A 12,732-nucleotide genomic window follows, 5' to 3' on the forward strand; every position below is an offset into this window, starting at 1 on the left:
ACAGAGGAAACATCCTCTCCACATCCACCCTGTCAAGGCCCCTCAGGATCTTAAAGATTTCAATAAGTCGCCTCTTACTCTTTAAATTCCAGTGAATACAAGCCTAACCTGTCCAACCTTTTCTCATACTCTGGTTTTAGTCTAGTAAACCTTCTCTGAATCTTCAATGCCATTCTAGATTCCTCTTCTCAGGTACTGTTCCCTTCCTTTCAAAATAATATTCATTACCCCTCTCTTGTCCACTGTCCTGACAAACTTGTTTTACACATTTGAGATGTGGATATTGTTGGCATGGCCAGCATTTGTTGCCCATCACTAGTTGCCCTGAGATGGCGGTGCAGTTTCATGGAACTGTGAAGTAGCCTAGTAAGCTGAGGGCAGTCAACCACATTAGTGTGGTATTGGAGTCACATATAGACTGTAAAATAGAAACAAAATTCCTTCTCTTTAGACTTAGTGAAGCAGCTTAGTCTTTTCCAACAAACAGCTTTATGATCACTTTTATAGATACAGCTTTTTTTTTTATAACCTGTCCCACCACAGCACTGGAAGAGCCCTAATCAAAATAATAAAATGTCATTGTCCTATTTATCCAAATCTCTTGAATGTTACTATTGAATTAGCTTCCACTATCCTTTCAAGCAGTGCACTCCAAATCACAACAACTTGCTGTGTTCAAAATTTTTCTTCATGTCACCTCTAGTTCTTTAGCCAAATGGTTCAAATCTGCGCTGACTAGTAACTGGCCAACCCAATCAAATCTCTTAACCTTCACTGTTCTAAAGAGAAGTCCATCATCCCTTGCAAGATTCTAGCAAATCTCTCTGCACCCTCTCCATGGCCTCACCGTCCTTCCTGTTTGAACAATACTCCACCTGAGGCCTAACCAGTGTTTATAAAGGTTTGGCATAGCTTCCTTGCTTTTATATGCTATTCCTCCATTTCTAAAACCAAGGATCCCTTTTTGTTTGAATAAAAAACAGACAGCTCAACTTATCCAGCCACCTAAGTCTCTAGTCCTGCACCCCTTTTAAAATTTGGTTCATATTGCCTCTCACTCTTCCTGCCAAAATGCACCATTCCACATTTTTCTGCAATAAATTTCATTTCCTGTGTGTCTGCCTCTCACACCAGTTTATGTCCTCCTGAAGGCTGACAGTACTAATCTTGTTTATTACATTACCCAAGTTCTGCGTCATCTGCAAACTGAAATTATACCCCATATACCCAAGCCAGCTCATTAATGCACAAATGAATAGTTTGCATACTGACTCATGGGCAAACACCATTGTGCGCTTTCCTTCAGTCTAAAAACATTCCCTCACCATTCCTCTCTGCCTTGTCATGCAGCAAATTTTGAATACATACTTAACGAACACTGATATCTTATGATATACAGATTTAAATGACGTTTAACTCTTAGTGAAGTCCTTGATTTAATTGGATCAAAAGTCAAGCTTGTATAAAATTCACTAGTTCCAATTGCTTTGCCCAAGTTCCATCACAAAATTCCAGTTTATATTGGTGATATTTGAAAATATTTTCTGTGCAAGATTTAAAGGCAATCAGGAGCCGACCTGTGGCTAATTTTCCTCCCAGGGTGAAACGATTTAGTACCTCAATACCAATGTATCAAATAATGCAGCACATAATTTTCATCAAATCATCTCTTTGGTTTATTACAAAGGGGAAGGGTTTCAAAAAGTAAGCAAACCAAACCAAGTTATGTGGAGCCCAGTAAAAATTTAATTTAGTTTTTAATTAAAACTGTTGCGCATATATTATCTACTTGAGATTTGGTTAAAACGGATTAGCTTTAATTGTTATCTACAAATATTTGCTAACAATAATTCCAATTATATTTGAAATTAATCTTACACATACCTTATGCTCACACTTCTGGTCAATCGGCAATTTCATCCATTCGCATTCATCCCCCATGGTGCTTATATAATGTGCTCAGTAAACAGCAACCTGGAGAAAGAAACACACATTACTTTCCAAAACAGCTTTCAGTGCAGCATTAATATAGGTGTGCTCCCACTGCTTGCACTGGGATAAAGCCCCCATTAGACTTTTCCCCCTCCTCCCCTATTTAGTAATTCAAAAGTAGTGTACAGGTACCCAGCTATATCCCTGAAATACTAGGCAGTGGCACAAAATCTGTTAGGATCTGGTTCCTGTGTGATCCTGTTGCAGGACAACTCCAAAGTAGTATGTGCTCTCAAACAGAGTTGCATTTTTATGCAATACATTCCCAGTTAAACCACAGATCAAACGTTTAAGATATAGCCACATAACTGGCTTGAAACAGTTTACTTCTGCAATGACCGATGTCAACTTAGTGAACAGAAACAACTTTATATAGTTGCCTTTTTATAGAAATACTCAGCCAGATTTTTTTTATATAAACAAAGGTGTTATGCTAAATGGCATTGCCAAGAATGATAAGTCAGCACTGGGCAATCTAGGAACTGGAAAAATACTAAGGTGGATACTGATTCTGGCAGTATTGAGTGTGGTCTCAGATGGTAGCATTATTTTGATGAAAGTGTTTCAGGCTTTAGGGAAGCATCCCAGGATGCCAGGGATTCTGGAAAGGAAGGCTCAAAGAGCATGGGAAATTGGGAGGGCTAGGATCAAGGAGCACCGGGGATGGGATCTAGAAATCAAGAGCACTAAAAGGAGTCACAAGATGTGACTAGGGAAAGGTAGACAAAAGCAAAGCTATGAAGGAGTTTCAGAGGACAAGGGAGAAAAACAGCTCATTTTTACTATCAGATGTGACGGGACCTAGTAATATTGGGAGGAACAACCTTGAGGAAATTGATCTAGGAGAATGTGACCAAAATGTACCTAGAACCCAATAACCAACCATCGATGCATTCCCACTCAGTCTCCTCCCTGGTCCACGGCCTTTTGTTCCTCAAGTATTCCATTTCTCCCAGCCTGCTTTGACATTAAGTGCATTTGTTTTTACAGTACTACCTTAAAAAGGTAAAAGTACCACTTAAAATTGACAAAGCAGCAAACGCAGTTGAGAGTTTTACCGATTTGGCCAAGGATGTATCAGGAGCACAGATGCAGAAAATCCTTCAGCATACTGAGATTTGCTCAAGATATAATCTCACAAATAAAATCAACATTTTGGTAAACAAAAATTGTCTCAGAACACAAACTCATTTACAGTTCAAGTTTTTATTTTAAAATGTTTTAAACCTCAAACAATTAATCTTTTTAAACTTAATTTTTCAACCACAATTAATAAAGGTGATTAAAAGAGAATTCCATCATCAATAAGCATTATTGGTAAATTGGAATTGCAATTACAGGTACCGTCTAATAACTCAAGAGAGTGGACCATAGGGCCCATTGCGCTTGCTCCATTCAATATGTCTGATCTTGGGCTTGAACTCCACTTTCCTGCTCCCCATATCCCTTGACTCCCTAAGAGACCAAAAATCTGTCTATCCCAACTTTAACTGTTTTCAACAATGGAGCATCCACAGCCCTCGGGAATAGAGTACTCCAAATATTCACAACCCTTTGACTGAAGTAATTCCTACTCATCTCAGTCCTAAATGATCAGCCACTTATCCTGACTGTGCCAGTGTTCTGGATTTCCCAACCAACGGAAACCATCTCAACATCTATCCTATCAAGCCCCCTCAATTATTTGTGTTTCAATAAGATCACTTCTCATTCCACTAAGTTCCAGAATACATAGGCCCAATTCACTCAGCAACCTCTCACCATAGGGTAACATCTTCCTCAATCCTACCTCACAATACAATAGGAAATTTTTTAAAATAAATATAATTTGCCTGATTAAAGGCTTACAGGATTTGAACCACACAAATGCCAGTCAACAATTCTCCAACATGGTCCAATAGCTTTCCCCTGAACTTCAGCAGTACCATCTTTGTTGAGTCTCACATCATCAATATAGTGAAAATCACGATGGCTAGAAACGTAATTCAGTAGTCCCACACTGCTGTTAGTACAGGATCTTGACCCAGTAGTGATGAAAGAAAAACCATATACGCCAAAGTCAGGATGGAGAGAGACTTGGGAGGGGAACTTGAAGGTGGTGCTGCAATGCACCAAGTTGTAGGATAGCATTTGTAGCTAGTACATATTCCAACCACAGAACAGCACTGGCAGTGGAAGCAGATATTTAAGATGGGAGATGCACTGCCACTTACGCAAATCGTTTTGCTTGGATCATGTCAAGCTGCAGTGTTGCTCCAACAGCATACGTCCAGTCAAGTGGAGTATTCCAGCAGTTGACTTGTGCCTTGTAGGTGTTGGAGGGGCTTTGGAGAGTCAGGAAGCAAATCACTTGCAGCTTCTAATCTACTAATAGCCACAAGAAGAATAGATAACCTCTGATCTATTAATAGCCACTGGGTTTATTGACTAGTCCGGTTGATTCAAAGGCAATGCTCAGGTTGCTGCTGATGGGAGGTTGCCACAGTTGTTATAAAATGTCACAACAAGGTTTAGACTCCTGCTGAGACATGATCATTATCTAGAACAAATATTACTTGCAACTTGATCAGTCCAAGCCTGAAAAGTCTCCAGGTTTTCACCAGGCAGGCACAGACTGCTTCATTAGCAGAGGAATTTCAAACAGAACTGAGCATTGTACAATCAATTAGCTAACAGTGCCACTTCTGACCTTATGATAAAAGGAGAGATCATGAATGAGTCAGTTGAAGGTAGTTGGGCCTACGACACGGTCTTCAAAAACGTCTACAGCAATGCCCTGGGGATGAAATGATTGGCCAACAAAAATCTTCCTTTCTAGCCGCTTACTGCTGCTCTAGCCATGGGCAGTTTCCCTCTATTGCAATTGACTTCAGTTTTACTTGGTGCCATAACTGAACTGCATGGTGCCTGCAGCACTATTCCAATTTCATTGAAAGTTTGCCACTTTTGCAATGTATGCTCGCTTTCAGATAGGGGAGGCCAAACTTCTGGCTGTGGCATGATGCCATAACTCCAGACACCTAACAAACAAGGGACTAAACTGGTCAGTCGAAGAGGAGGGGTTAGAAATGCACACGAGTAGAATAACTGCATTCAGAAGGTACTGTAAATATATGCCTACTTAATTGGCAACAGGTTTTCCCTTCATTTAGCCCTGCATACAAGGTATCATTTTAACTGATTAAAGTTCCAAAATTAAATTGCTGTTCTATAGTGTCTATTATCCAAAGCCAGAACTGTAAGCAACCAAATACCAATGATCTGGTTCAAAGAATGCCAAGACAATGTACGATCTGGTAACCAAATGTGACTTACGCAGTGAGAATGGCAGCATAGGTGACAAGAGATAGGTGGCAGCTTTCATGCCATTGTGCCATCTGGTTTGCAAGGGAACATTTAAACAAGGAGAGAAAACACCAAGGATGAAACCATTGGGTTTCCCGAGATGTACCCCTTCAGGGTAGAAGTCATTTCACTTCTCACTTTAAAATTCAAGAGCACGGGAACATTGTACAAAGGAATTCATATTACAAGATCATAAAATAGATACAATTAGGAAGGTTATTCCACTTCCTGATTTATCCATCCAGTATTTCAGTCCACACCAACTCCCCAATCTCCTCTACCAAACCACACACAAATTGCTGCAATTGTTTCAAAAATGATCCAGGATTTTTAATCTCCCCTACTGTAACTGGCGGTCCGATTCACATGTAGATTGTTCGTCATGTAGAGCTTGACTAAAAACGATTACTGAATGCGAACCAATATAACGACTTAGGTTGAAATTCAGTGCTTTTGGTTTATGTATAGAAAGCCTTTTTAGATAGTGCCCAAAATTAAGATGTTGACAGAAAAAGTTTGAACAGTAACAGAGGAATATATTGAATCTCAAAATGTTTACCAAACCATTTATTTGCCAGAATAAAAGCAGAAAATGCTGACAATACACAATGCCTGAGAAGAGAGAAACAGAAATAATGTTTCATTCGATGACATATCAGAATGTTCTGACGATCACTAAACATCTAGCCTGACAACTTGCTTATTTACTACTAAAACTGAATGGGATAATGACCTCATTGCAGATCTAAATGTGATAGCAGTTGTACTTCAATGCTTAACCAAAAATATCAGGAGACAAGTCATGTGAAATGCATGTTCCTACCAATCATGAATAAAACAAAAATAAAAGTTATTGCTCATGAGGATGGGAATTTCATTTCAAACTATCTGGGAGAAGCTATATATCTTCACTTGAATTGCACACTATTAAATCTGGCCAACATTGCCAATTTTTTTTTAAAAATCCAACTCTAACATTAAAGGGTAGATCAGATGAAGAAATTGCATTCCTGTATATTTGGACAAGCCTCAACCTTCCATACATCATGCACTACCACCACTAATATGTTGTTCCCAGTTTATGCATCCATCTGCAAAACAGAAATTTGCCTACTGACTAGTTCTGAAACAAGACAGGCTTTGCCATAAAATGTAACAGTACGACTATCAATGTTCTGGGGAATACCATTGACTACAAGCAGAACTGGACTAGCCATATAAATACTGTAGCCACAAGAGCAGATCAACGGCCGGGAATTAGGGATGGGCAATAAATGCTGGCCTAGGCTACAAAACCCACGCCCTGTGAACAAATAAATAAAACCATCACTATAAAGTGTAAATTGAACAGCAAATTCTAGTCACCACACATACCATTAAATGACAAAGTTTCTGTCCAAGGTGCCCTGCCCCTCAAACACTGAATCATGTAGCCTGTCTCACCCTTTAAATGTATTAAACTGCATTAAATGGCTGAACCTACCTCATTAGATAGGGGCTAAGTTCACTACTAAAGAGTTAGGAAGTGTCCATTCCTAAGTACTCTTTGCAATGGCATTGTAAGTCTCAATTACTGCCAAACAACCTCGCTAGCACTGAAAATGTACTTTACAATGTGGAGTCTCGTTTCTTTTTAACTTTCTCTTTAATATTTCTCCTCCATTGTCAACACGGAACACAAGGGGGCCATTTGACTCAAGGTGTCCATGCCAGCTCTATGTAAAACAATCTGGTCAGTCTCATTTATCCTGATCCAACCCCACATCCAGCAAGTTTATTTCCATCAAGTACCTAGCCAATTTCCCTTTGAAACCATTGATCACTTCGACTTCCACCACTGTATTAGGCAAAGCGTTCCAGGTAGTTACCACTCACTGGGTTTAAAAATAGTTTTTACTCACATCCCTTCCATGTCTCTTGCCCAAAACCTTAGATCCATGTCCCTAGTCATTGTACCATCATCTAGTGGAAACAGCTTTTCTTATATCAACCTGTCATAATCGTGTACGCCTCACGTGTGGCAACCAAAAGCAAACTCAATATCTACTTGTTGCCTAAACAGTTTGAGAAAGCTTCAGAATAACTTCCTTGCTTTGGTACTCAATGCCTCTATTAATGACGCCCAAGATCCCATTTGCCTTGCTAACTAGTTTCTCAAAATGTCCTGGCACCTTCAAAGATCTAGGCACATGAACCCCTGTTCTGTCCCTGAACACAAAGCTGTGCCATTCGCCTATATTGCCTCTCCCTAGCCTTTCTGCCAAAATGCATCCCAATACATTTCTATAAAAATAAATTCCATCTACCACTGATCTGCCCATTCTGCAGCCTATTTATGTCCTGTGGCAGTTGGTTCATATCATCCTCACTCTTAGGCAACTTCTGACATTTTACTAAATTCCAATATCCAAATCATTTCTATAGAATCGAAAAAAAAAGAGTTCCTCTCACTGAACCTTGGGGAACACCACTCTCTACCATTCCCCAGCCTGAAAAACAACCATTAACCAATACTCCGTTTTCCACACTAAAGCAAATTTTTATCCAAGCTGACATCGGTCCTCCTATTTCATGAGCCTCAATTTTGTTAACTAGCCTTTTGTGGTACTTCATAAGGATTTTCGGAAAGTACTTAGACAACATCCATTGAATTCCCTTCATCAACATTTTTTTTGCTACTCCAAACAATTCCATTAATCAAGCACAAACTGGCTTTTACAAATCCATGCTGTTTAATTAACTGAAACCTCAAGCGTCCTAATTTTTCCCTCCATTATGGTTTCTAAAATCTTTCCTGCCATTGATGTTAAACTGACTGACCAGTAGTTACTAGGATTGCCCTTACACACTTTCTTGAACAGGGGTATCACATTTTCCACTCTTCAATCTTCGGACACCTCCCCCACATGTATGAAACTTCCCCATTCATTACCTATCCCAACTCCTACCAATATTTGTCAGCATCCTCTTCCTTAAACAGCAATACAAAGCATTAGTTAAGTATTTTAGCCTTGATCTGCACCTCCAAAGATGATATCACCTTTTTTGTCCCTGAGAAGCCCATCCCACCTCTTGCTGCCCAATTACTACTTATATGGTAGATGACTTTTGGGTTATCTTTTATGCTACCTGCCATTGTTATCAAATTGCCTCTGTCAGTTGTATTTTCCTCTCCACTTTCCATGCATCATATATTCTCATTTCCATTTCATCATATTCTCCATCTCCCTGGTCATCCAAGGAGCCCTGGTTTTGATACCTTTTCCTCTTGTTAGAATGTACTTAGCCTGTACCTGAAATGTCCCTTTCTTAAAGATCAACCATTGTTCCGGTTTTTCCTGACAAACTTGGGTTTCATTTTACCCTGACTAGATCCCCTATCATCCAATTGAAGTTAGTCCTCTTCCAAATTAGATATTAGACGACTTTGGATTGTTCCTTATGCCTCTCTATTAGTAATCCGAACCTTATGATGACCACTCTTACCCAAGTGTTTCCCCACAGACATTTGGTCCACCTCACTCCCCAGCACCAGATCCATTAATGCGTCCTTCCTAGCTGGAGAGAACATGACCAAGCAAGTTCCCCGAGCATTCCTCCCCCACTTACTCTAATACTAGCCAAATCAATATGTGGGGGGGATAATTAAAGCCCCTCAATTTCGCTGCTCTACAGACCTTGCAGATCTGATTTCCCTGCAGCTCTGCTCCTTTCTCTCTATTTAGATGCCTACAAAATATCCCCATCCTTTTTTTGCTTCTCAACTCCAACCAAATGGATTCTGTCCTTGTCCCCTCTAAGAGAATAAAATCAAAATACTGTTTTTATTTCAGACTTCCATCCAGCATTTGCAAAGTGCTGGAAATACTTAACAGGCCTGGCAGCATCGCTGAAGCAGGAAACAGTTAACATCGAGTCGAATGAGCCAGGGGTTGAAAAGGAGTGCCGGGGGAGCCCCAGAGGTTGAAAAGGAGCTCCAGGGGTTGAAAAAGTGTGCCAGGGTAGCCCCAGGGGTTGAAAAAGAGCTGGGAGAGCAGAGGTGACTGAAGGAGTTCGGTGAGGAGGGAACGAGGTGGTTTTTGAGTACTGTGAGTACAGTCAGGCAAGTATGTGCTACATTTATCACATAGTTTTTAAGGTCTTATTTTGTCGTTCATCATTTGTAAGGGCTATACCCTGTAACAACGAGCAGAGAAGAAGAGCCCCAGACTAATTGATATTATTTGATATTAAGTATCTTCCAAAAGGTTTAATTTAATTTAAAGGGCTAAGTCATGGCAGGAGAGCTCAAAGCAGTGGTGTGCTCCTCCTGAAGCCGGGAACATTTCCAGCGCCCGGGGCCAGCATGTGCGCGGGAATTGTCTCCAGCTGTAGCTCCTGGAAGCCCAGGTTTTGGAGCTGGAGCGGTTGGGGACATTGTGGAGCATCTGCAAGGCGGAAGGTATCGTGGATAGCATGTATAAAGAGGTGGTCACACCGCAGGCTGAGTCCACAGGCAGGAAGGGAATGGGTGACTGCCAGGCAGAGCAAGAGGACTAGGCAGACAGTGCAGGAATCACCTGTGGCTATTCCCTTGCGAAACAGATATACCGCTTTGGATACTGTTGGGGGCAAAGGCTTCTCAGTGGAAAGCAGCAACAGCCAAATTCATTGCGCCATAGTTGGCTCTGCTGCACAGGGGAGGAGTAAAAAGTGTGGGAATGCAATAGTTATAGGGGATTCAATTGTAAGGGGAGTAGACAGGCATTTCTGTGGCCACAAACAAGACTCCAGGATGGCATGTTGCCTCCCTGGTGCTAGGGTCAAGGATGCCTCAGAGCGGCTACAGGACATTCTGAAGGGGGAGGGTGAACAGTGGTCGTGGTACACATTTGGTACAAACGACATAGGTAAAAAATGGGATGAGGTCCTGAAAGCAGAATATAGGGAGTTAGGAAGTACGCTGAAAAGCAGGACCTCAAAGGTAGTGATCTCAGGATTACTACCAGGGTCACGTGCTAGTCATAGAGTAGAAACAGCAGGATATATCGGATGAATACATGGCTGAAGAGATGATGTGAGGGGGAGGGTTTCAGATTCCTGGGGCATGGGACCAGTTCTGGGGGAGGTGGGACCAGTACAAACTGGATGGGTTACACCTGGGCAGGACCGGGACTGATGTCCTAGGGGGAAATATTTGCTTGAGTGGCTGGGGAGGGTTTAAATTAAAATGGCAGGGGGGTGGGGACCTATGCAAGGAGTCAGAGGAGGGGGAATCAAGGACAAGAACAAAAGGCAGAAAGGGGAATAAGAAAAGTGATAGGCAGAGAAATCAAGGGCAAAAATCAAACAGGGCCTCAGTGAAAAATAGTGGGAACGGGACAAGTAATGTTAAAAAGACAAGCCTGAAGGCTTTGTGTCTCAACTCGAGGAGCATTCGCAATAAAGTGGATGAATTAACCACGCAAATAGATGTAAACAGGTATGATATAATCGGGATTACGGAGACATGGCTGCAGGGTGACCAGCGATGGGAACTGAACACCCAGGGGTATTCAGTATTTAGGAAGGGCAAACAAAAAGGAAAAGGCGGTGGAGTTGCATTGCTGGTTAAAGAGGAAATTAACGCAATAGTGAGGAAAGGTATTAGCTCCGACGATGTGGAATCTGTATGGGTAGAGCTGAGAAACACTAAGAGACAAAAAACGTTGTGGGGGTTGTATCTAGACCCCCAAACTGTAGTGGTGATGTTGGGAATGGCATTAAACAGGAAATTAGAGACGCATGCAATAAAGGAACATCTGTCATTATGGGTCACTTTAATTTGCATATAGGTTGGGCAAATCAAATTAATAATATCGTAGAGAAGGAATTCCTGGAGAGTATACAGGATGGTTTTCTGGACCAATACGTTGAGGAACCAACAAGAGAACAGGCCATCCTAGACTGGGTATTATGTAACAAGAAAGGAATAATTGGCAATCTAGGTGTGCGAGGCCCCTTGGGGATGAGCGACCATAACATGATAGAATTCTTCATCATGATGGAGAGTGACATAGTTGATTTTGAGACTATCTGTATCTACCTGTACTACCTGTATCTTAATAAAGGAAACTACGATGGTACGAGACGTGGGTTGGCTATGATGGATTGGGAAACATTACTTAAAGAGATGATGGTGGATAGGCAATGGCAAACGTTCAAAGAGCACATGGGTGACCTGCAACAATTGTTTATTCCTGTCTGGTGCAAAAGTAAAACATTAAAGGTGGCCAAACCATGGCTTACAAGGGAAATTAGAGATAGTATTAGATCCAAGGAAGAGGCATACAAATTGGCCAGAAAAAACAGGCCTGAGGATTGGGAACAGTTTAGAATTCAGCAAAGGAGGACCAAGGGATTGATTAAGATGGGGAAAATAGAGTAAGAGAATAAGCTTACGGGGATCATAAAAACTGACTGTAGAAGTTTCTATAGGTATGTGAAGAGAAAAAGATTGGTGAAGACAAATGTAGGTCCCTTCCAGTCTGAAACAGGGGAATTTATAATGGGGAACAAAGAAATGACTAACCAACTAAATACATACTTTGGTTCTGTCTTCACAAAGGAGGACACTAATAACATACCAGGAATGTTGGGGAACACAGGGTTTTGCGAGATGCAGGGAACTGAAATAAATCAGTATTAGTAGGGAAATGGTGTTGGAGAAATTGATGGGATTGAAGGCAGATAAATCCCCAGGACCTGATAATCTACATCCCAGAGTACTTAAGGAAGTGGCCCTAGAAATAGCGGATTCATTGGTGGTCATTTTCCCAGATTCTATAGACTCTGGAACAGTTCCTACAGATTGGAGGGTAGCTAATGTAGCCCCACTATTTAAAAAGGGAGGTAGAGAGAAAACAGGGAATTATAGACCAGTCAGCTTGATGTCAGTAGTGGGGAAAATTCTGGAGTCCATTATAAAAGATTTAATAGCTGAGCACTTGGAAAACAGTGGCAGAATCGGACAGAGTCAGCATAGATTTGCGAAAGGGAAATCCTACTTGACAAATCTACTGGAATTTTTCGAGGATGTAACTAGTAGAGTTGATGAAAGGGAGCCTGTGGATGTGGTGTATATGGACTTCCAGAAGGCTTTCAACAAAGTCCCACATAAGAGATTAACATGTAAAATTAAAGCACATAAGATTGGGGGTAGTGTATTGAGACGGATAGAAAACTGGTTGGCAGAAAGGAAACAGAGTTGGATTAAACGGGTCTTTTTCCGAATGGCAGGCAGTGACTAGTGGAGTACCGCAATGATCAGTGCTGGGACCCCAGCTATTCACAATATATATTAATGATTTAGATGAGAGAGCTAAATGTAATATCTCCAAATTTGCAGATGACACAAAGCTGGGTGGGAGGGTGAGC

The 12,732-nt window shown here is 41.2% G+C and overlaps 1 protein-coding gene across 1 annotated transcript in view; it reads right to left on the bottom strand.

Moving 5' to 3' along the window:
• Window positions 1-12,732, bottom strand: part of ckap5 (cytoskeleton associated protein 5) — a 133,178-nt gene that overhangs the window by 110,242 nt on the left and 10,204 nt on the right. Inside the window, exon 2 of the mRNA XM_078549556.1 lies at window positions 1,885-1,974. Within this exon, the coding sequence (XP_078405682.1) occupies window positions 1,885-1,941 (57 nt within the window). The 5' untranslated portion in view covers window positions 1,942-1,974. The remainder of the gene's footprint in view (window positions 1-1,884; window positions 1,975-12,732) is intronic.

Source organism: Cetorhinus maximus, chromosome 9 (assembly GCF_964194155.1).
Source record: "Cetorhinus maximus chromosome 9, sCetMax3.hap1.1, whole genome shotgun sequence".
Lineage (NCBI taxonomy): Eukaryota > Metazoa > Chordata > Chondrichthyes > Lamniformes > Cetorhinidae > Cetorhinus > Cetorhinus maximus.